The sequence below is a fragment of the Taudactylus pleione genome, unplaced genomic scaffold, assembly GCF_031769625.1.
Source record: "Taudactylus pleione unplaced genomic scaffold, aTauple2 ptg000068l, whole genome shotgun sequence".
Taxonomy (NCBI): Eukaryota; Metazoa; Chordata; class Amphibia; order Anura; family Myobatrachidae; genus Taudactylus; species Taudactylus pleione.
This window is the reverse complement of record NW_028284470.1, coordinates 576,941-600,976: the sequence shown is the minus strand read 5'-3', so window position 1 is coordinate 600,976 and position 24,036 is coordinate 576,941. Positions and strand designations below refer to the sequence as shown.

General features: G+C 48.8%; 1 protein-coding gene across 1 annotated transcript in view; it reads left to right on the top strand.

Annotated features, from left to right (window-relative positions):
* NPR3 (natriuretic peptide receptor 3) overlaps window positions 1-24,036 on the top strand; it is a 147,385-nt gene that overhangs the window by 22,178 nt on the left and 101,171 nt on the right. Inside the window, exon 2 of the mRNA XM_088466958.1 lies at window positions 13,774-13,896. Coding sequence (XP_088323084.1) covers window positions 13,774-13,896 — 123 coding nt within the window. The remainder of the gene's footprint in view (window positions 1-13,773; window positions 13,897-24,036) is intronic.

The window sequence follows — 24,036 nt, the reverse complement described above, 5'->3', positions numbered from 1 at the left end:
ACCGCCAACAGACGCTGCTGCATGCGAATCAGAATCAGGCCCTATGTATTCTAATATGCTAATAAATCATATAACATTTACTATATTTGTGTGGCTGGAGGAATAAATAATATTATTACCTGTAAAAATTGACAGATCACCAATTGCTAAACATTTATTTGACTCTGAAGCCATCTGGATGTTGGCAATACAAATGTATATATTTTTGCATATTTTCTCTGTCTTAATTTGGGTATTGCAGATGTTTGACAACATGAAGAATAATAACTTAAATATTTGAATATTACTTAAACTATATATATACTCAACTGTACATCTGTTTCCCATTAAAAGAGCATAGCAGATATGCACTGTGACGCACATCATTAAAAAGCCTTATCCCAAGCTCCGTCTCATCTGTAGTACAGGGCAATCATGAACGTATTGGGTACACGGGGCTGCAGACACTACCATGCTTCCTGAAGCACAAACCAATTTCACTAATCTCTCATTGCCCAGGCCCCATACTGATTTAATCTTAATTTTCGGATCAATTATGGGAAAATGCCGGAGTATTGCATTGCTTGTTTAATGATTCATAATGCTCAATGATTAAACACTGCCTGACTGACCATTTGTACACCTTAATGGCAACATTATGTTTCTAAAAAGATGCTTTACAATGGTTCAATTTATGTTCATTCATTTTCATTTTAGTAACTTATAAATAGAAGGCAAGGGACACAGGGCCTGAATCAGCAAAGATCACAATTGCAAAGCTGCACGCAGGGGGTGGATGCATCATAAGATACATACAACCAAGGTTGTATGACACCCCCCTGCTGCATTTGCGATCCCGGCACTGCGACAGAGCCCGCAGGCTGGGATCACCATCGCGACCATCGGTGGTTGATGGTTGCGATGGTGGACGGCGCCAGACCTCCGGCCAGCTGAGTAAGCCTCAGCTTACTCAGGCTGGCCGGCTTGCGAGCCCAGGACACTGCATAGATCAACGCAGATCCTGGGCCAGCCTCTCCCGGAAAACTGGGCATACACGCCCCCGTTTCCTGGAACGGCGGCCGTCCCAGCACTGCCCCTTAAATGCCTCTGTATGTCAATCAGGCCGAAGCATTCTAGGGCTTGTGTGCGACTACGCAGGGCGCATTCTGCACACTGGCAGAATAGGTCCTGCACACGTGCAGATTCCCGATTATGGGGATCTGCTGAATCAGGCCCTCTGTGTCATTATAATACATAGTTTGTGAATTAAAAAAAACAGGCTAATGAAATACAATCTTTCCTAAATTGTAAGGGGCAGTTCAATGCCCAATTAGATGGAGTACCGTCATTACAGTTGGACAAAGTCTTGCTGGGACCAGTAGCTTACCTTATTTTCCTTGCACCCCATACAGGGGCGCAAGAAATGAGCAAAGTTTGAAGTTTGCCTACCTTATTAAACACCAATAAATGCAACCTGACATCGCAGTGATGTCCCCTGCATTGAATTGCTCCCCTTAATGTAGTAATCCAGGGAAGGCAAAGTCCAAGATAACAATTGACAACTTTTTCTCGAAGGTGTAAGAAAAAATGTCAATTGTAAATCACCTTTTTTGCAATGTAAACAAACATAGTTTTTCGGGGATCGGTATGATAGGTTCAAATTTCGACCCCGGTAGACCGGCAGCAGTGAAGATCCCGACAGGTAAGTTAACTAACTATACCTAACCTTCTCCCCCCCCTAACCCTCCATTAGGGGTGCCTAACCCTTACCTCCCACCTAGTGCCGAACCCTAACCCCTCTCCCCCCGTAAGTGTTTAAACCTAACCCCCCCGTCCCCGCAGCCTAAACCTAACCATCTCGGGGGGGTGCCTAACCCTAACCCCCCCTTCCCCTAGCCTAACCCTCCTGGGGGGGTGCCTAACCCTAAGTTACCCCCCCGGGAGCCCCTACCCTAACCCTCCCCCTCACAGCTGTCCGCGCTCGCCACCCGGCTTACCTTCATTCGGTATGTGATAGGTGTCGGGATCTCAACGCCTATCATTAGTCCCCCGTCGGGATTGCACAGTCGGGAAGCTGGCGGTCAGCATTTCAACCATCAGCTTCCTGACTGCATACTGTTTTTCGAACAGCTTTTTGCAATTGAACCCAGTTCCGGACTGGAAATGGAGGGCCTGATGCAAGTGGGTCGATGGTGGCCCAGTGCGCATGCGCACGATGGAGCCGGCTCTGTCGTGCGCATGCGCGAGACCCGGATAGTGACGGGCAAACCGTCACTCCGGGTCTCATACCAAAGGGGGCGTGCTGTCGATGTTGAGTGACAGCACACCCCCTTTGGTGGGCGGGCCGGGGGCATGGCTTCCCAGACGGAGGCATTCCCATGGGAACGCCTACCATCTGGGGCCGGCCCCACTGACATCACAAGTGATGTCAGTGGGAGTGCTTGCGGCAATGAGACCCTACCACAAGGGTCTCGTCGCAAGCCCGATGGTCGCGATGCTCTTGACCATCGCGACCATCTCCCTGGCCGCTCGCTATTGCTGTGGGTGGTCACCCACAGCTATGCGAGCGGCCTGGAGGCCACTCTAAAAAACAGAAGGCAAGCCCTGATTCAGAGCGAGCGCTCTGTCAGAGCGTCCGGCTCTGAATCAGGCCCAGAATTTGTCCCTGGCATTTATAGCACACAGGCCCACCTTGGCGGTAGCATCTGAGTCCCGTCGTACTCCGTTGGCTCCTCAAGCGGCTTCCAGCTTCCCCAATATGCGCAGCGCAACAATGATGTCACATTGCACCATCCTGCTGAGAACCAAAACGCACTCGGGTATACAAGTGTCGCATATCAAATTAATCAACACAGTCTGCTGGTGCATCGTATTGCACAAATTTTTGGCGAAAAAAGACGTCTGGCGCGAGCAGAGTCTAAGAGGTGGACCTGGCGATCAGGGAGGGGCTTTTTATCACGACTGCAGCAAAGATGCATAAGGACTAGAGATGAGCGGTTCGGATTCTGTGGAATCCGAACCGCTCCGAACATAGGGAATCCGAGTCCACCCGAACCCTGTTCGGGTGTTCCCCGCCTGACTCGGATCCCCGTTCAGGGCCGTACGGCGGCCGCCTGATGTCGGATTCTCGCTAGAGAATCCAACATCAGGGCTCCTCCAGTGTAGAGCAGACCGCTGTGATAGCGCTCTGCCCTACACAGAACAAACACACAGCCGCCAGCGGCAGCTGTGTGTTTGTTACAGCAGCCAATGAGAGTTACACAGACTCTCATTGGCTGTTGCATGGAGGGAGCCGGCTGGAGCTCACTCATGAGCTCCGTCTTCCGGCTCCCTCCTCGTCACGTGGCAGCAGAGCGGACGGCGGCTGGAGCGGGGATACAGGTAAGTTGTTTTTTTTTAATGTGTGTGTATGGAGGGGCCTACTACTGGGGGGGCATACTACAGGGGGCCTGCTACTTGGGGGGCATCCTACAGGGGGCCTGCTACTGGGGGGGCATACTACTGGGGGTCTGCCTGCTAATGGGGGGCCTGGGGCATACTACTGGAGGCCTGCTTATGGGGGAATACTACTGGGGGGGGCATACTACAGGGGGCCAGCTAATGGGGGGCATACTACTACTGGGGGCACTGCATAGGGGGCCCTACTACTAAGGGGACTGCATAGGGGGCACCACTGCTGGGGGCATTGTGTAAGGGACACCACTGCTGGGGGCATTGTATAAGTGGAACTACTACTGTGGGCATTGTATAAGGGGCATTACTACTGTGGGCATTGTGTATAAGGGTCACTACTGTGGGCATTGTGTAAAAGGGTCACTACTGTGGGCATTGTGTAAAAGGGGCACTACTGTGGGCATTGTGTAAAAGAGTCACTACTGTGGGCATTGTGTAAAAGGGGCACTACTGTGGGCATTGTGTAAAAGGGGCAATACTGTGTGCCGTAACATAAATAAGAGACACTACTTTATGGTGTAATGTGAATCAGGGACACTATGTGTGGTGTAATGTGAATAAGATCGTGCACTGTGACTCCTAGGGCCGTAGCCCACTATGTAACAAGTACTGTGATTCTGCTGGCCGTACCCCACTGGGTGGGTGCACTACTTTTCATTTCTGCCACTGCTGTGTGGCAATGTGTCATAGATGTGCTTTATACTGTGGTGTCTGTGCCGCTGCAACCTTTGGCCAATAATGTTGAAAACAATATTATAAGCTGTGAGGTGGTCTAAATTGACTGGAAATTAATGTTATTGAGGTTGATAATACTCTAGGAAGAAAAAAAAGACCAATTTATGTGATTTTAGCTTTTTTTGTCAATATTTGTAAAAAAATCCAAATCCAAAGCCACTCACAGCAGTTTGGCAAATCCAAATCCAAAGCCGGATGACGAATTAGAACCAAATCCGGCAAAAATGTTCCTGCGCACATTCCTAATAAGGACACACCTATACCAACCAATCAGCTCCTACCTTTCATTTTTTAAACACAGCCTGTAAAATGTAAGTTAGAAGCTGATTGGTTATTACTTTATCTCTCACAATTTTTTCTCTCTCCAAACTTGAGCAATTACTTCTTCATTTTCAATCTTTGCTATTCTGATTTTCTTTTTTATGTTTTGCTAAATTGCCTGTACCCCCAAATTGTTTGTACTCCCATAATGAATTCCAGTCCTTCCTAGTTTTAACTATTTAAATGCATTGCCATACTCCTTATCTCCTCCGATCAGGATTAGATTAACAGTGGGGAAGATGGGACTACAGCCCCAGGTCTCCACATAAAAAAGGTCCATCATCATGACAGAAAGTTGATGACCGGCCGCCCAGCTGGATACACTGTTGGCCATAAAGCATTTGTATTGTATCAAAATTGTAATTTTATTTTCCTCACAAAATGATGCAATTTTTCTAGTTTTAGGCAATTATGTAGTTACTGGGGCTGATAGTGTAGGGGATGTACATGCCCACACAGCACTGGCCACACCCACACATTACTGGTCACACCCACACAGCACTATTCACACCCACATATCACTGGTCACACCCACACATCACTAGTCACACCCACACAGCACTAGTCACACCCACACAGCACTAGTCACACCCACACAGCACTGGTCACACCCACACAGCACTAGTCACACCCACACAACACTGGTCACACCCACACAGCACTGGTCACACCCACACAGCACTAGTCTCACCCACACAACACTAGTCACACCCACACAGCACTAGCCACACCCACACATCACTGGTCACACCCACACACCACTGGTCACACTTACACATCACTGGTCACACCCACACAGTACTGGTCACACCCACACAGCACTGGTCACAGCTCCCACACTTCTCACAATAGGTCTTTGATCATTGGGCCTGATTCAGAGCCGGACGCTATTTGCGCTCGCACGTTCAGAAAAAGGGGCCGGATATTTAAATTGAGCGCTCGCTCTCTGCGGTCTGTTGACGCCTCTATGTCTGAACGAGCGAACGAAACATGCGCTCGCTATTTTTAAAAAAATGCCCCCTGGCCGCTCGCATCATACGTCATCTCCGCTATTTATTAGATTAATCGAGTACATCGAAAGGCGTCTGAACCCACAAACGCCTCATTCTGTCACTCAAATTAGCAGGCATTCGCTATTTTGCGAGCACACAATTTCCGACCGCAATGACTGGTTCGCGCATGCGTATTACAACCCATACGCATGCGCAGTTATGCGAACATCGCTCGGAGCGAACGAGCGGCCGCTTACGAGCGACTCTGAATTAGGCCCATTGTCCCTTAATCTGGACCTGTCTCCAATACGTTCCTATTTAACCACTTTGGTTGCCAGTTATCCCACCTAATTTTATCACCATATGGTAAATTTTTTTTTTTAAATTGATCAATTTCATCTCTGTACTTTCATTAAGCAATACACTTGGGACCTCATTCAGAATGAGGGCGGCCACTTTTTTTTTTCAAACCGGCCTCCTGGCCGCTCGCTAAGCTGTGGGTGACTACCCACAGCTTTTGTGAGCGGCCAGGTGATGGTCGCGATTATCGCGACCATCGGGCTTGCGACAAGACCTAGAAATAGAGAAGGAAGCTTACTACTGACATCACGTGTGATGTCAGTAGGGCCGCCCACAAACGGCAGGCGTTACTTCAGGAACGCCTCCGTTTGTCCAGCCTCCCCCCCTCCCCACCTACAAAACAGGGCGAGCTGTCGATCAACATCGACAGCCGCCCCGTTTGTGGCGAGCCCTGGAGCGAGTGAATTTCTCACTCGCTACGGGGCTTGTGCACGCGCGCGGTGCGAGCGCAGTGCCCCGCCATCGACCTGCTTGCGAGTGGGTCTGAATGAGGGCCTTGATTCAATGTCACCCTTAAAAAAATTTAAAGGTTTTATTCAAACTCAAGTGAAAAGTTACAAATACTTCCTCATCTATACTTCTGAAAACCCACTTCTATAAATTTGAGTGATTATCAGTCGAGGTACCGTAGTCGTAAACAGCGAGTTTTTACTCGCAGTGTGATTGACAGTCAGAGAGCATTTGGGGGAGGTAACGGGGATTTGCAGCAAAGAACGCAAGCGTGTCGCGACCATTCCAGGGGCGTGTAACACTCTGGGTCTGCCGTCCGTTCTGCGGGACCATAGGCTTACTCAGGACTGCGATAAACAAATGATCTGAATCCAATGCTGCGTCCTTGTACGCAAATGCTTGGCTATGGCAGCCGCGCCTGCATCTTTTCCTGCAGCGCGACCGCGTCTTTATGCTAATGCCGTAGTCGATGGGATCCTTACTGAGACACCCACCGCCGCTGTGCGTAGTAAGCCTCACCATCTGCCGCATAGGCTGCACCTTCGCACACACTATCAGAGATCGCACCAGCCCTATGACAGGAGCAATTATCAGTCTGAACACGGCCGCCGGGGTCAGTGCAACTGGACAGAAATGGAACTGCGTGCACATTTATATATTTTTGGTTGTATGTATCTTATGATGCATCCACCCCCTGTGTGTATACTTGGATTGCTACAAGTCATCATCATCAATGTGCATTTGCACCGCTCACTAGGTGCCAAAGATATGCTGCCAAACAGCTGTATTAATGCTTTCATTGACCGCAGTTGCGTCAACCTGCCCTCACTGAGTTTGGCCTAAACGAGAAAGCCCTATTACACTCCGTTACGCCTTTTTAGTTGTAAGTGTAGATCTGATTGAAATGACCTCTGCATCGTTTGTGCTTGTGTGCGATCAGTTCCAGCACATGTACAGTGCACAATCAGGCAAGATAATGCTCCTCCAACAGATGTACGCTCTAATCAGCCCCAGTGTGTTGTAGTCCATAGTGTAAGCTCAGATAAAGGGCTGCTACACAATAGAGAACCCCAGTGATAGGTTCTGGGTGCTATTTTGCTGGCTCAGGCGCCCTATCTCCAGGAAAACCATAATATAGAATACAGAAGGGTTACTATAATGATACATATGATAGCCTGTATAACAAAACTTCCCAGGAGGGACAGTAATGATTGATAGAAATATTCAAAACAACCAAAGTATTAACAGAGGTCTGGAAGGCAGTAGGATAAGAGCACCTTTAAAACAAGAGGGCACACTTTCATATTGAAGGGAGGGGGAGACTGAAAGGCACTGTAATATACAGTAAGGGAGACCTTTTTTTACAGGAACTATGATAGAGCCAAGCTGCTGGCATGTATGTGTGGCCTAATGTGCACAACCTGCCTCCACCGCTGTTACTCTGACAGCTTTCAGTGCTGTGGAGAGAGAACTTGGTAAAGGTATTTGTTCACAGTAAAAAAATATTATAGAGCTTGGTTTTTGATTGATATGTGTCAAGAGGGACACTCTGCAGGCCCTCAGTACAGGTTATGTGACAGAGAGACTGCCTGCCCTCAGTACAGGTTATGTGACAGAGAGACTGCCTGCCCTCAGTACAGGTTATGTGACAGAGACACTGCCTGCCCTCAGTACAGGTTATGTGACAGAGAGACTGCCTGCCCTCAGTGCAGATTATGTGACAGAGAGACTGCCTGCCCTCAGTGCAGGTTATGTGACAGAGAGACTGCAGGCCCTCAGTGCAGATTATGTGACAGAGAGACTGCCTGCCCTCAGTACAGGTTATGTGACAACCTGTACTGAGGGCAGGCAGTCTCTCTGTCACATAACCTGTACTGAGGGCAGGCAGTCTCTCTATGTGACAGAGAGACTGCCTGCCCTCAGTACAGGTTATGTGACAGAGAGACTGCCTGCCCTCAGTACAGGTTATGTGACAGAGAGACTGCCTGCCCTCAGTACAGGTTATGTGACAGAGAGACTGCAGGTCCTCTATGCAGGTTATGTGACAGAGAGACTGTCTGCCCTCAGTGCAGGTTATGTGACAGAGAGACTGCCTGCCCTCAGTACAGGTTATGTGACAGAGAGACTGCCTGCCCTCAGTACAGGTTATGTGACAGAGAGACTGCCTGCCCTCAGTACAGGTTATGTGACAGAGAGACTGCCTGCCCTCAGTACAGGTTATGTGACAGAGAGACTGCAGGTCCTCTGTGCAGGTTATGTGACAGAGAGACTGTCTGCCCTCAGTGCAGGTTATGTAACGGAGAGACTGCCTGCCCTCAGTACAGGTTATATAACGGAGAGACTGCGGGCCCTCAGTACAGGTTATGTGACAGAGAGACTGCCTGCCCTCAGTGCAGGTTATGTGACAGAGAGACTGCCTGCCCTCAGTACAGGTTATGTAACAGAGAGACTGCGGGCCCTCAGTGCAGGTTATGTGACAGAGAGACTGCGGGTCCTCAGTGCAGATTATGTGACAGAGAGACTGCCGGTCCTTAGTGCAGATTATGTGACAGAGAGACTGCCGGTCCTTAGTGCAGATTATGTGACAGAGAGACTGCCGGTCCTTAGTGCAGATTATGTGACAGAGAGACTGCGGGTCCTTAGTGCAGATTACATGACAGAGAGACTGCGGGTCCTTAGTGCAGATTATGTGACAGAGAGACTGCGGTTCCTCAGTGCGGGTTATGTGACTGCAAGCTCCCAGCACAGATAATTACAGAGACTGTGCCCTCATCGCAGGTAATGACAGATAGAGAGACTGCAAATATGCAGATAAAAATGAAAGAGACAGGAAAAAATAAATACCCCCCATTCAATATACTCATAGTTCCGTGGCAATATAAATTTGGAGGTCAACGCAACTGAAACAGTGATGAGTTGTTTGTTCATTATGCATATGGTTAAAGAAAGGGTTAAGGAGTTATCTAAAAGGTGGATGAGTGACCCTTTAATTTAGACTTTCAGGGGCCTATTCATCATCTGAGGCCGTATGGTCCCCGATGATTAAGTAATGATCTCGCTGCGAAGGATACTTAAGTATCCAATTCGCAAGGTGGGACTCTTTGCACCAGAGCAATTCATCTTTGCTCCGCTGCGGAGACAACTTCTCCAAAAAGCAGTTGTCCCCATGGTTAGCTAGCTGCGTTACTTACCTCCTCCCCGTCTGTGCGGCTACTTCAAGTCACGCATGCGCAAAGCCAACGGGGAGGCAGTTAGGAGGCGGCAGATGGATCCGCTCGGATCTTTCTTCGCATTCCTGGAAATGGCGGTTGTTCTCTCAAGTAAACTCCGAAAGCTTTAAGTTTTCGGAGTTTGTTGAATATTAGGTGGTCCTTGGGACCCCTGATGATGAATGGCCTGGTAACTAAAATATGCGGATACTAGCATTTACGCATGGTTACCGGGCCATTTGTCGATGATGAATAGGCCCCTATATCATGATATATTCCCCACTCCCTTTTCTAATGAATGAGTTCTGTGAGTTGGGGCTTCTTTGCCTTGTATCATACTAGACTAGGAGACAATGGAGGTCTCCCATATCCAAATATTCCGAAATACAGAATATTCCAAAATACAGATTTTTTTTTTAGCATGACTGAGATAGTGAAACCTATGCTATTTTGATGGATCAATGTACACAAACTTTGTTTATACTTTATTTTTAATAATGCCTTAAATTACCTTTTGGCTTTGTGTATAAGATGTATATGAAACATAAATGAATTTCATGTATGTACACAAACTTTGTTTGAGCCACAACTGAAAATATTGTATAAAATTATCTGCAGGCTGTGGGCCTGATTCAGAGCAGCACGCTATTTGCGCTCGCTCGGTCAGAAAAAGGGGCCGGCTATTTAAATTGAGCGCTCGCTCTTTGCAGTCTGTTGACGCCTCTATGTCTGAGCGAGCGAACGAAACATGCGCTCGCTATTTTGTAAAGACGCCCCCTGGCCGCTCGCATCCTACGTCATCTCCGCTATTTATTTGATTAATCGAGTACATCGAAAGGCGTCTGAACTGCTCGCAGTGCTTGTGGTAGGTTTATCCTACCACAATCATGCGAACAGTTCAGGCTAAGACACAACCAAGTGACGTGGTCGATGACGCTGCTTTGTTAATGATGCACACCCTTAAAACGCCCGTTTTGACCGTTTGGCACACCTGCGTTCGGATCACCACTCCCCGTTTTCAAGCACCTTCCCCTGTTACCACCATACTTGCCTACCCTCCTGATTTGGTCGGGAGCCTCCCGAAAATCGGGTGCCGCTCCCGACCACCCGGAAGGCAAGGCAAGTCTCCCGGAACCAGCCGCAGCCATCCCACACGCCCCGTTGCCGGCCACTTAATATGCAGCCCGGGGGATCAGATGACGCGATTCGCATTAAATCGTGTCATCGAAGCCCCGCCCCCCGCAGTACAGTGCCTGTATTACGGGCTCTGAACAGCGGGGGGCGGGGCCACGATGACATGTTGAGCCGCCACGCTCCCCGCTCCGCCCACCTGCTGTGAGAGGAGTGTCATCCAGGCTGTCCCCTCCCGGAAGGGACAGCCTAAAGGTAGGCAAGTCTGGTTACCACCCACAAACGCCTCATCCTGTCACTCAAATTTGCAGGCACTCGCGATCGCACTGACTGGTTGGCGCATGCGCATTATGACCCATACGCATGCGCAGTTGTGCGAACATCGCTCGGAGCGAACGAGCGGCTGCTTACGAGCGGCTCTGAATCAGGCCCTGTGTGTCTTACTATTATGTGTATATAAAACATAAATGAATTCCGTGTTTAGATTTGGGTCCCATTCCCAAGATATCTCATTATGGTATGCACATATTCCAAAATACAGAATATTCCGATATCCAAAATACGCCTGGTCCAAAGCATTTTGTATATGGGAGACTCAACCTGTACTAATATTACTGGGGGCGCTTCTGAGTTTTGCAATCAAATATAAGATCTCCACTAGTCACTGCGAGATTAAAGGGAACTGCCCTTGAGATATTCAAATTATATCAACATCATTTCATTTATTGGGGGCGGTGGGTAGGATGCTACTGTATGTATGTATTTATATTTTTTTTACAGTTTTAATATAATTAAGTGGTAAATGACTCCACAGCATACAGAATGGTGCAGGATTAATTGTGAAAAAATTTTTTATTAATATTTTGTCAGCTTGTCCCATTTCTTGGTGTTGGTTCCTCTTTTATTTGTGTCATCTTTACGAATTTTGCAGTCATCAGACACGACACGAATCTCCATCATGGTGAGCTCGCACGTACACTATTATCCCAGCTTCCCCTGTCTCTTGCAGTCAACGTGTTCTGAAGTAAAAATGATTTGAAGGTCACATTTTTGTTAGCCTTACTCTGGAACTGTCCTGGTACTCTGCATTTATTTTGATATATCCTGTTTACTATAGGGAGAGGATATTTCAAGTGTGGACACTAAATCATTGCACAGTAATATGACCAGCGCTGAAGTAAAATGGGGTCTTCTTCCAACACCTCATTTGTATGGAATGTGAAACAACCAAACAAGCTGCCTGCTATTTACATAAAATTATATTTATCAGAGTGGATGTGTTCATTGTGAATTTTCTTGCCTCTCCGCTGGTTAATTAGGACAGGGGGAGCATACAATAAGCTTACAGCAGGGAGACCGGGCAAGTGTAACTGCCCACCAATCAGGTAGTCACTAATCCCATAGGCAAACACAGGGGGGGTTTCCAGCTGCCTGGAAACCCCTCTCACCAGCTAATACCATGATCACAATAGAAATAGTAATATAATAGAAATGTACTATCGCTGCATGTTCTTCTCAGTATCACAAATGAAATAGTTAGCACCACCTGTGCATCTTTTAACATGTATCAGCCAATAATAAATACCCTGTGCACCAACTATGAGATTTGGAAAACATGCACTGTTAGGGATGTGCTGCTATAGGGCCCAATATGTACATATATGTCCAGGGCAGTGCTAGGTTCTTCTGCTGCTCCCCCAGACTCCCGGACTTGCTCTAATACTCTGGAATGGTGCCCACATATAAACTAAAAACATTCAGCGCAATCAGGATGGCCCTACTGCCACATCTAATGGCTTACTGTGATCACTGGTCCTGTATATGCTGGGATTATGATACACAATACACTTTGTATGACACATATTAGAACTGGATAAGTACTAATTATGCCCTCTTCATGGACTGGCCACACTCGCTCTAATATCAAGCATTTGGAAACCCCCCCCTCTAGCAAACCTGCGTTTGCCACTGAATCCATCTTCCATTTCCACCAGTGATATAGTGGTGAATAGTGGTTAGTAATAATATTTTCCCCTTGCTTCTATGTATCAAGCTAAGCATTAAAATGTAATCTTGCACATACAGTATAATCCTGTGTATACTGTATAGTCATTAACGTCCTGTTACTAAACTGTAATACAAGGTACTTTATATAAAATAGCTTAGCGGAGCAGTGTCTCACATTTATAACAGTGAACAATAGGGTCCCACAATGCGATTAGTTTGCTCCCCTTGTACAGGGTTTATGATGCACATAGACTTGGTGGCAATATGGTGACTTTTGCAAATGAGGGTTATTTTGCAGTCAGCTGAATTAATTGACTGCATGTGGAAGCATGTCCGCCCACTATTTTACGTCCACTGCCGCGTCCATAATCATTAGTATCTGGATAGGCACCCACCTTAAGCTAGGTGCAAAAATACCGTCAGAAACAGGCGTGCCATCTCTGTCCGCACGCTTTCGCGCAGGGAGATCAGCTCACTCGCTCATGCTCTCCGCCCAGAAACGGCCATTTTCGCGGAAAGAGTAATATACTGTAGATGCGTCAATCCGTTTGCTCTGGCGATATCCGTCAGTGAAGTTTTGCATGATCCGGCGCATGCATAGTCGCCGATTTCATTCTTTAGCGCATGCGCAGTTTGTTGAAAACCTGCGAGACAAGTCCGCAATCGCTACCGACTAGTAATTTACCCCAAAGAGTTTAAAGGTTGCGAGCCCTACTGTAGCTGCAGTGTGAAAATAAATCTGTCCAGCATTTGTGCAAAAGTATTTACCCCGCATGCACAAAAATAAAAATAAATGTATTTGCCCCCCTTGCATTACTGCATGCTTTGTTCCCGGCGCAAAGTCATTTTTCTTTTTTTTTTATTTTGCACCCACCTCAGAATCAGACTCTGGGCCAGATGTACTAAGCTCTGAAAAATAATAAACTGGAGAGTGATAAACCACCAGCCAATCTGCTCCCAACTGTCATTTTTCAAACACAGCCTGTAACATGACAGTTGGGAGCTGAGTGGCTGGTGGTTTATCACTCTCCAGTTTATCACTTTTCAGAGCTTAGTACATCTCCCCCCCCTGTATTTGTTGAGCTCCCAGAGTAAAGCCATCCTGTTTATTGATTTCTGTCTGTCTTTTCTCACAGTTGTGATCATGTGCGCAAGCAGTGATACCGTCAGGAGCATCATGTTGGCTGCACATCGACAAGGCATGACCAAAGGGGAGTACGTCTTCTTCAACATAGAACTCTTCAACAGCTCGTCATATGGTAAGTTACCTGTGTGCTTTCCTTTAAAGGCCGTTTGCCAAGCTTCAAAACAGTGATCCTGCAAACGCCGGTACACCTTCTGTCTGGGAGTCCCGCTTTTACAGCTGAGTGTTTGTGCCTTTTATACGGGAAAGTCCATGGCTTAATAGGTCACTATATATGTGACTGCAGAGGCATAACAAACAGGGGCGTAGCTATAATGGGTGCAGTGTGTGCGGGGCACACGGGTCCAGGGGGCACCGCATCGCACACCCTGCACCCATGTTATTTTAAACTTGCCTGTCCGTGGTCCCGCGTCGAGTGTCAGCGCTCCTCAGAACACCGGAAAATGTCTGCCTCGGCCACTTTTCTCACTCTAGTACCCGGAGTCTACTAATGCTCCGGCGGCTGGCCACCGGGGAGAGAGGAGGGGACCCCACACGGGGAGTGCACACAGGCCCCCTCCTCTCTTAAGACACCCCTGATAACAAAGTATGATTTCGGAAAGGACAAGCTGGTGCGGATAGGGACATTGCTTGCTGAGGGTGGCATATTTCTTGTGTTGTACCCACATGCAAATATCAGATTTCATATTTAAATGAACTCTAAGAAGTGTGGGTTGGACATAGATGCAGAGGATCTCAATGCATAGTGAGGTGCTCACCCATGACTTGGGAGCTGTATACCATACTTACCTACATTGCTGGGCAGCTTTCCGGGAGCAGCAGGAGGGGACCTGCTGCTCTCCTCTTCGGGGGGCGGGGCCAGACGATAGACGGCATTAGGCCCCGCCCCCTTTACAGAAAATCTCCGTAATTTGCGGGTCCGTGAGGAGGGGGCGGGGCTAAATGACGCGATTTGCCTAATTTAGCCCCGCCCCTTCCCGACGGACCCGATAATTTCAGGTAAAATCTCCCCATCCTGCCCACTTCACTAGGAAGTGGGCGTGATGCGGGAGATATGCCTACTCTACCGGGATCGCGGGGGGTTACCTGAAAAATAGGGAGCCTCCCGCGATTCCCGGGAGAGTAGGCATGTATGCTGTATACACATCTGGGTGTATACTGCAGGCATTGCACATGGGAACAGTAAAAAAAAAATTTACTGCACAGTCCAACCTATTTCTAATGCGGTGCCATTAGGTAAAACATTGTCATTTCTTTCCCTAAATTACTGCTCGATTTAGCCTCATTTATATCTTAATATAATCACGATAGTGAGGCGACATTACATGTGTCACTATCCTACATTTAGTTGTTTTGGTTGAAGTGTTCCTTACCCTCTGCCTTCTCTTATAAAATGCACCTCAGATGGTGCAAAGGGCACGTTCCTAAAAGTACAGGATGATACCTGATTATCACATCATTTAGTTTACATGGCGAATATTGCGTGTGCTTAAAGAAACACAATTTTAATTCATTACCCCATGGATCTCTTTTAAAGTAGATCAGTTTTAGGGGCATATTTATTATTAATCAGGAATCTGTCACTATAGTTATCATTTCTTATGGCGACAATAAGAAATTAAGCTTTGCCGGAAATTAACGAGAAACACATGAAGGGTCAGGGGCTCCTATCGAGCCAGCCCCCTCCCGAAAAATGCTGCGTTGTGTAGCCCATGCATAGGTTACAATGGCTATCGCGCCCAAGTTGCAGAATGTTTTGCATTGTAGAAATTGGTCAATTTGACTATTTAGCTGCCCCCATAGAAAACTTTTGTTGCACTTGAAAAAGGAGGGACTGCAGCAGATATGGGATATATCTGCTGTGGTTCCCCTTCTTAAAACCTAGGGATACTTAGTTTTTGTAGGTTTGAGATATATGTATATACCGAATTGTGAGGTGAATACACTTAGCTAGCTGCCAGTATTTATTTTGATTACCTTAAGGCGGGTATCCACTACCCGATAGTGAAAAGACTGAACGATATCGTTGTCATTCAGTAGTTCACTACACTGCACAGTGCCCACACTGAACGATATATCGTTCAGTGTAGACACCCTCCCATATCCCCAAACATGGTCAACCTGACGATATCGTCAGGTTGACCAGTGTGTTCGGGAGATGAGTGATGCCGGCAACAACCAGCGTGAACGTGCATTGCTGGTCGTTACCGACATTTTGCTGCCCGATTAGCGAGCGATTGAACGATAACGATGTCGTTATCATTTAATCGCTCTGTGTAATCGGGTAGTGGATACGCACCTTTACTCTTTAGCTTGTCTGAAGATCCTGAACCAAACATAGGCCCTGATTCAGAGCCGGACGCTCTGACCAGAGCGCTCGCTCTGAATCAGGGCCCACCTCCATTAATATGGAGCGTCCTCCTGGACGCTCGTATAGCTGTGGGTCACCACCCACAGCATATACGAGCGTGCAAAAAGATGGTCGCAATGGTCTTGACCATCGCGACCATCGGAACTGCGAGTGAAAGCCTGTGGTTGGGTTTCTCAACCGCAAGGCCAGGAGTGATTTTGGCTCTATCAGAGCCAAAATCACTCCCACTGACATCACTAGTGATGTCAGTGGGGCCGGCTTCAGACGGTAGGCGTTCCCTTGGGAACGCCTCCGTCTGGCAGGCACGCCCCCGGCACGCCCACCAAAGGGGGCGTGCTGTCAGTCAACATCGACAGCATGCCCCCTTTGATGAGACACTCCGAGCGAAGGAAAGTCCTTCGCTCGCCGGGTCTTGCGCATGCGCACGACGGAGCTCCCTCCGTCGTGCGCATGCGCAGTGGGGAACATCGACCCACTTGCGAGCGTACTGCCGCTCGCGAGTGGGTCTGAATGACCACCATAGCTTTATTTTGTACGATGAAGGGTCAGTGAATCAGTAATGAGTCATCCAGAGAAGAGATGCCCTGGGAACCTGTCCTATTGGAGGGCCTACTTTCCTGAAGGTGTGCACTGGAGATAAAGCATTCTGCAGCGCTGCCTCAGTACATAGAGTCAGTGAAAGAGCCAGATGCTGTTGGCATTTAGCTTGCTGCACAGTCTGATGAAATGTAAACTTCGCTAACGGTTTTCTAGGCTGAGTATTAATCTCGTAGACAGTCAGCTCAGGGTCTTGCGGTCACTTATGGAAAGAGAACTTTTCTTGCATCATCTAAATCTCCATGATGGTGATTTATCAATTAAAACTTTATTTAGGGGTTTTAGCACATTGTAGTATAGGGAGCAGCAGACAACATGAACATCAGAGAATATGACACAAAACTTGGGCAATCTGAAGGGATGATGGAGGTGAATAAGCAGATAGAATGCACGATCTAGGGGATGACCCAAGACTAACGAATAGCAAAGATTCAAACTTTTTTCAGCTTCAAGCGTTCATAAGGGAAGCAATCGGGAAGCCGACTGCCTATATACCGGCCGCCGGCTTCCCGACTGTCTTATCCGGCAAGGGTGAAATGCCGGGCGTCTAGATGTAGACGCCCGCATTTCCCCGACGCCGGGAGACCGGCGCCCGGGCGGCATCACGATCGTAGTGATGCCGGGACGCCGCAAGCAGACAGCCGCGGGGGGGGGTTAGGTATAGGGCTCCCGGGGGGCACTTAGGGTTGGGCACCCCCCTGGGAGGGTTAGGCTAGGGGGAGGGAGGGTTAGGCACCCCCGGGGGGGACTTAGGGTTAGGCACCCCCCCGGGAGGGTTAGGGTTAGGCTAGGGGGAGGGAGGGATAGGGTTAGGCACCCTAAGACCTAAGTCCCCCGGGGGGGTGCCTAACCCTAAGTCCCCCCCGGGGGACTGAGGTTTAGGTAGCGGGGAAGGGGGTGGTTAGGGTTAGACACTTAGAGGGGGGATTAGGGTTAGGCACTTGGGGGGGAAGTTAGGGTTAGGCACCCCTAAGCAGGGTTAGGGTTAGTATACTTACCTATCCACGATCGGGATTTCCAGCGCTGTCGGGCTTCCATGCGGCCGGCGGTATTTCATACCCATTCCGTTCATAATATTGATACAGGTGTTCCAGGCAGTGTTGACCTGAGCCAGTCCGCTAAGCAGCCTGGTGGTGATCAGTTCCATTGAATCATACTTGGGGAGACTCTCTGAAATTGTGGCAATGTAGTTTGACCAGTATTAGGTTTGAACTTCGCCAGGGCCATACACTGTCACACAATCCCTAACAATGGGGACACTCTTATTTTACACAGGTTCTGGGGCTGGCTCCAGTGGAAACTGTCAGTCTGCCAAAAACCTGTGAGAAAGCAACAAAAGTCGTTTTTTTTAACCTCAGGCTGAGCAAACTTGATGACTCATGCAAGTTCATATTAAATCCATAGCCTCTGTGTTTGCATGCAAGGGTGTAACTAGAAATTTGTGGGCCACATAGCAAGATCTTAAAAGCCCCCCTTCCCCCAGGGAAAAAAAAAACACATACATTTGCCCCCACAGAGAGCATATTCATGTAATGCCACACAGACCTGATTTTAGGTTATGCCACACAGAGGAGGTCATTCAGACCCGCTCGCGAGCGCGGGACGCTCGCAAGCGGGTCGATGTTCCCCCAATGCGCATGCGCACGATGGAGGGAGCTTCGTCGTGCGCATGTGCGAGACCCGGACAACGACAGCCAAGCTGTCGCTCCGGGTCTCGCACCAAAGGGGGCGTGCTGTCGATGTTGATTGACAGCACGCCCCCTTTGGTGGGCGTGCCTGCCAGACGGAGGCGTTCCCATGGGAACGCCTACCGTCTGAAGCCGGCCCCACTGACAGCAGTAGTGATGTCAGTGGGAGTGATTTTGGCTCTGATAGAGCCAAAATCACTCCTGGGCTTGCGTCAGCGAGACCCTACCGCAGGGTCTCCGTCGCAAGCCCGATGGTTGCGATGGTCTTGACCATCGCGACCATCTTTTTGGCCGCTCGCATATGCTGTGTGTGGACACCCACAGCTATGCGAGCGGCCAGGAGGCCGCTCCATTTCCATGTAGGAGGGCCCTGATTCAGCGTGAGCGCTCTGGTCAGAGCGTCCGGCTCTGAATCAGGCCCAGAGCCCATTAGTACCATTATAGTAATTATACTCACAGCAGTAGTGCTCCTTATACATTATGACACACAGTAATGAGCCATACTCTACACAGTAATGCCCCTTACACATTATACCACACAGTAATGTCCTTTACAGATAATGCCACATAGTAGAAGTGCCCCATATAACACATTATTACACACAATAGTAATGCCCCTTACACATTATGCCCCCCCCCCAGCAACTCACCTCCCCGTGTCCCTCCAGCAGCCTCTCGCCGACCTGTGTGCCATCAGCAGCCAAAAGGTGTGGATTTGGGGCTGGGCTGCCAGCTGACTACAGCTGGTGCACCGGCAGGCAGTGGCACACATGGACAGACAGCGCCAGCGCAGTTTGAATTTGGCGCTGGTTGCAAGCCAATCAGAGCTTGCGGACCAGCAGCCAATCAGGAGCCACCACTGATTGCTTTGCGGCCGGCGGCGCTGTCTCTCCATGACTGCCTGCCGGTGGGTCAGCTGTAATCAGCTTGCGGGCCACCACCAAATCAGCATCCCCTCGACAGCCCCCTCGACAGCCCTGACTGGACCGGCCCATCATGTGTGCGTGACTGGGTGTAGGGGGAGCAGCGGGCCACAGAGACAGCTCGGGTACCATAGCAGCCGCACTCCTTGCACCTATGGTAGCTACGCCACTGTTTGCATACATATTAGCAAACAGTGGGGTCCTTTTCAGGATCAAAGGAATGGGGTTATAGGCGAGGACAATGTAAACATATAAAGGCTGCCAGTGTACTTCCGGGTCCAGTCTTCAACCCGGGCAGCACCAGGTATCCCAACTAGTTATTAATGTTATAATTTATTTATATGGTGCCACCAAGTGTCAGTAGTGCCGAACAGGAGAATTACACTGGCACAATCAATCTATTATATACTAATAAAATAAGATTGTTGTACTGTCTGTTTGTTCCAAGTTGGCACAAAAACTACTGAACTGATCTTCATTAAAGACGCATACTTTTTTAGTGGAAACACCTTCAAATAACCTTCACTTTGTTTCCTCTCGATCCCTCAAGTTAAAGCTGAGCAACAACAGAAACAAAATTTATTGACATCATTAATGCAAAAGTTAGGTGTGGCACCATGCACGAGGCTGGTACGGGGTGGGCGGAGGGGTGCTTTGGGCGCGCGTTCACTTGAATAGGATAGGTTACATAGCAGTCTGTGCACAGGGCACACAGTGACATTGGTGTGAGTGGTGGGTGAATAGGAGAGGTTACATAGCAGTCTGTGCACAGGGCACACAGTGACATTGGTGTGAGTGGTGGGTGAATAGGATAAGTTGCATATCAGTCTGTGCACAGGGCACACAGTGACATTGGTGTGAGTGGTGGGTGAATAGGATAGGTTACATAGCAGTCTGTGCACAGGGCACACAGTGACATTGGTGTGAGTGGTGGGTGAATAGGAGAGGTTACATAGCAGTCTGTGCACAGGGCACACAGTGACATTGGTGTGAGTGGTGGGTGAATAGGATAGGTTGCATAGCAGTCTGTGCACAGGGCACACAGTGACATTGGTGTGAGTGGTGGGTGAATAGGATAGGTTGCATAGCAGTCTGTGCACAGGACACACAGTGACATTGGTGTGAGTGGTGGGTGAATAGGATAGGTTGCATAGCAGTCTGTGCACAGGGCACACAGTGACATTGGTGTGAGTGGTGGGTGAATAGGATAGGTTGCATAGCAGTCTGTGCACAGGGCACACAGTGACATTGGTGTGAGTGGTGGGTGAATAGGAGAGGTTACATAGCAGTCTGTGCACAGGGCACACAGTGACATTGGTGTGAGTGGTGGGTGAATAGGATAGGTTGCATAGCAGTCTGTGCACAGGGCACACAGTGACATTGGTGTGAGTGGTGGGTGAATAGGATAGGTTGCATAGCAGTCTGTGCACAGGGCACACAGTGACATTGGTGTGAGTGGTGGGTGAATAGGATAGGTTGCATAGCAGTCTGTGCACAGGGCACACAGTGACATTGGTGTGAGTGGTGGGTGAATAGGATAGGTTACATAGCAGTCTGTGCACAGGGCACACAGTGACATTGGTGTGAGTGGTGGGTGAATAGGAGAGGTTACATAGCAGTCTGTGCACAGGGCACACAGTGACATTGGTGTGAGTGGTGGGTGAATAGGATAGGTTGCATAGCAGTCTGTGCACAGGGCACACAGTGACATTGGTGTGAGTGGTGGGTGAATAGGATAGGTTGCATAGCAGTCTGTGCACAGGACACACAGTGACATTGGTGTGAGTGGTGGGTGAATAGGATAGGTTGCATAGCAGTCTGTGCACAGGGCACACAGTGACATTGGTGTGAGTGGTGGGTGAATAGGATAGGTTGCATAGCAGTCTGTGCACAGGGCACACAGTGACATTGGTGTGAGTGGTGGGTGAATAGGAGAGGTTACATAGCAGTCTGTGCACAGGGCACACAGTGACATTGGTGTGAGTGGTGGGTGAATAGGATAGGTTGCATAGCAGTCTGTGCACAGGGCACACAGTGACATTGGTGTGAGTGGTGGGTGAATAGGATAGGTTGCATAGCAGTCTGTGCACAGGGCACACAGTGACATTGGTGTGAGTGGTGGGTGAATAGGATAGGTTGCATAGCAGTCTGTGCACAGGACACACAGTGACATTGGTGTGAGTGGTGGGTGAATAGGATAGGTTGCATAGCAGTCTGTGCACAGGGCACACAGTGACATTGGTGTGAGTGGTGGGTGAATAGGAGAGGTTACATAGCAGTCTGTGCACAGGGCACACAGTGACATTGGTGTGAGTGGTGGGTGAATAGGATAGGTTGCATAGCAGTCTGTGCACAGGGCACACAGTGACATTGGTGTGAGTGGTGGGTGAATAGGAGAGGCTACATAACAGTCTGTGCACAGGGCACACAGTGACATTGGTGTGAGTGGTGGGTGAATAGGAGAGGCTACATAGCAGTCTGTGCACAGGGCACACAGTGACATAGGTGTGAGTGATGGGTGAATAGGATAAGGCTACATAGCAGTCTGTGCAGAGGGCATACAGTGACATTGGTGTGAGTGGCAACCAGTCTGTATTGCGCTGCTAGTCACGTGGGCCACTCCCACGACAGGGTCTAAGCAAAGCAATACAACTAGAACACCTCAAATAAAAAACAATGTTGGCAGAAGCGATTATATCGTGGGCGAAGCCGCGGGCAACAACTAGTACAATATATGTAAAAAGTTCAAACAGACAGTACTGTCTGTAAAATTAAACTGTGAGATAATGATATTAAGAGTAGCATTCAATGACCCAGTGCCCTAGGAAAAGCAATCATAGCCTCTGGCTGTAAGTGGTAGAGGGCCCTGCTCGTGAAAGCTTACATGGTCATGGTCTATGCGTGTTTCTATGAAATCTAGTGCATTTCCAGAGACACATCTGACTGGGATGCAGTTAATATTACTACGATCTGGATGCTGACTGCTGAAATCCCATTGCCGGAATCACAAAGAGAACACCGGCACCAGAATCCCATCATGACTGGGGATGCCGACATCGGATTCAAAGCAGTCGGCATCCCGATCGTTAGGAGACCGGGGCAAGGTAAGTATCAGCCGCAGGGTGGGGGGAGGGTTAGGTTTAGCCAACCCCGGGGGACTTGGGGTTAGGCTGCAGGAGGGGGCGGTTAGGGTTAGGCTCCAGACAAGGGGGGTTAGGTTCAGGCACCACAGGGGGAAGGTTAGGGTTAGGCACTAAGGGGGGAGGGTTAGGTTTAGGCACTTACCGGGAGGGTTAGGGTGCAGGGTAGGGAGGGTTAGTATTAGTGTACAAATAAGGAGGATTTGGGTGTAAATAGCACAGGTGAACAGTACTCACCGTTCCCCTGTCGGGATTCCAATATCGGTATTTCGTACCGATTCCATCTAATTAACAAGGCACCTGCTGCCACCGCAGCTGACTGATACAGTATGTCTAAATTATTTAGTCTCATCTCTGTCTGTAATCTGTCACCCAGATGAGATGGTCTCCATGCTACGTGTGCAACGTGTTTCATTGCCGAGCTTTTCCTTGAGAAAAGTATCTTGCTTCTTGCTGTATTATAAGCAGGAAACGATGATTTAAAGGCAGCATTGCAGATTTCTGTTTGTCTTTATGCGGTACAAGGAATTTCCCTATCAGCCAGCAAACTCCGTAAACTACATTTTGACATCTGAGGCAATCGAATGAGCACTGAGGTTAAAATACCCTGATAACGATTAGTAGTTCCTTGTGTAATGTTTGCATTGGGATATTTATTCACTTCAGATATTGAAGTGTTGTTTTTTTTTTTTTTCTAACTTTTATATAACTTTAGAATTTGAAAAGATCCCAAAACATTGTTTGTCATTTATGACGGGAAGGCGTAGCACTGCAGGTTTTCCCGCTTTTGTGCTGTATATCACTTTTCATTTACCAACCACCTCCATGCAAGAATGTACATTTTGATGGGTGGCTTAATTCCTTATACTTAGCATATCAATACTGCTGTAGGTGCAGAGGGCCTGATTCAGACCCGCTTGCAAGCACTATGCGCTCGCGAGCGGGTCGATGTTTGGCCACTGCGCATGCGCACGCCGGAGCCGGCTCCGACGTGCGCATGAGCGAGACCCAGCTAGCAACGGGCGCTCCGTCACTCCGGGTCTCGCACCAAAAGGGGTCAGCTGTTGATTTTGATTGACAGCTCGCACTGTTTTGGAGGCGGACCAGGGGGGGGTGGCTGGCCAAACGGAGGCGTTCCCGAAGGAACACCTGCCGTTTGGGGGCGGCCCCACTGACATCATGAGTGATGTCAGTGGTTGAGCTTCCAGCTCTAATAGAGATGAAAGCTCACTGGGGATTGCGGGAACAAGACCCTACCACAAGGGTCTCGTCGCAAGCCCCGATGGTCGAGACCATCGTGACCATCATCTGGCCGCTCGCAATAGCTGTGGGTGGTCACCCACAGCTATGCGAGCGGCCAGGAGGCCGCACAAAACAAAAAACGCCCTGATTCAGAACGAACGCTCTTCCAGAGTGTCCGGCTCTGAATCAGGGCCAGAGTGCAGAACACATGGGCCCATGGGTCAAGGGATGCCATCTCTATACTTGCTGCCATCTGCGCCATCCTTCCAGCGATGCCTATGGAAAGATGGCACC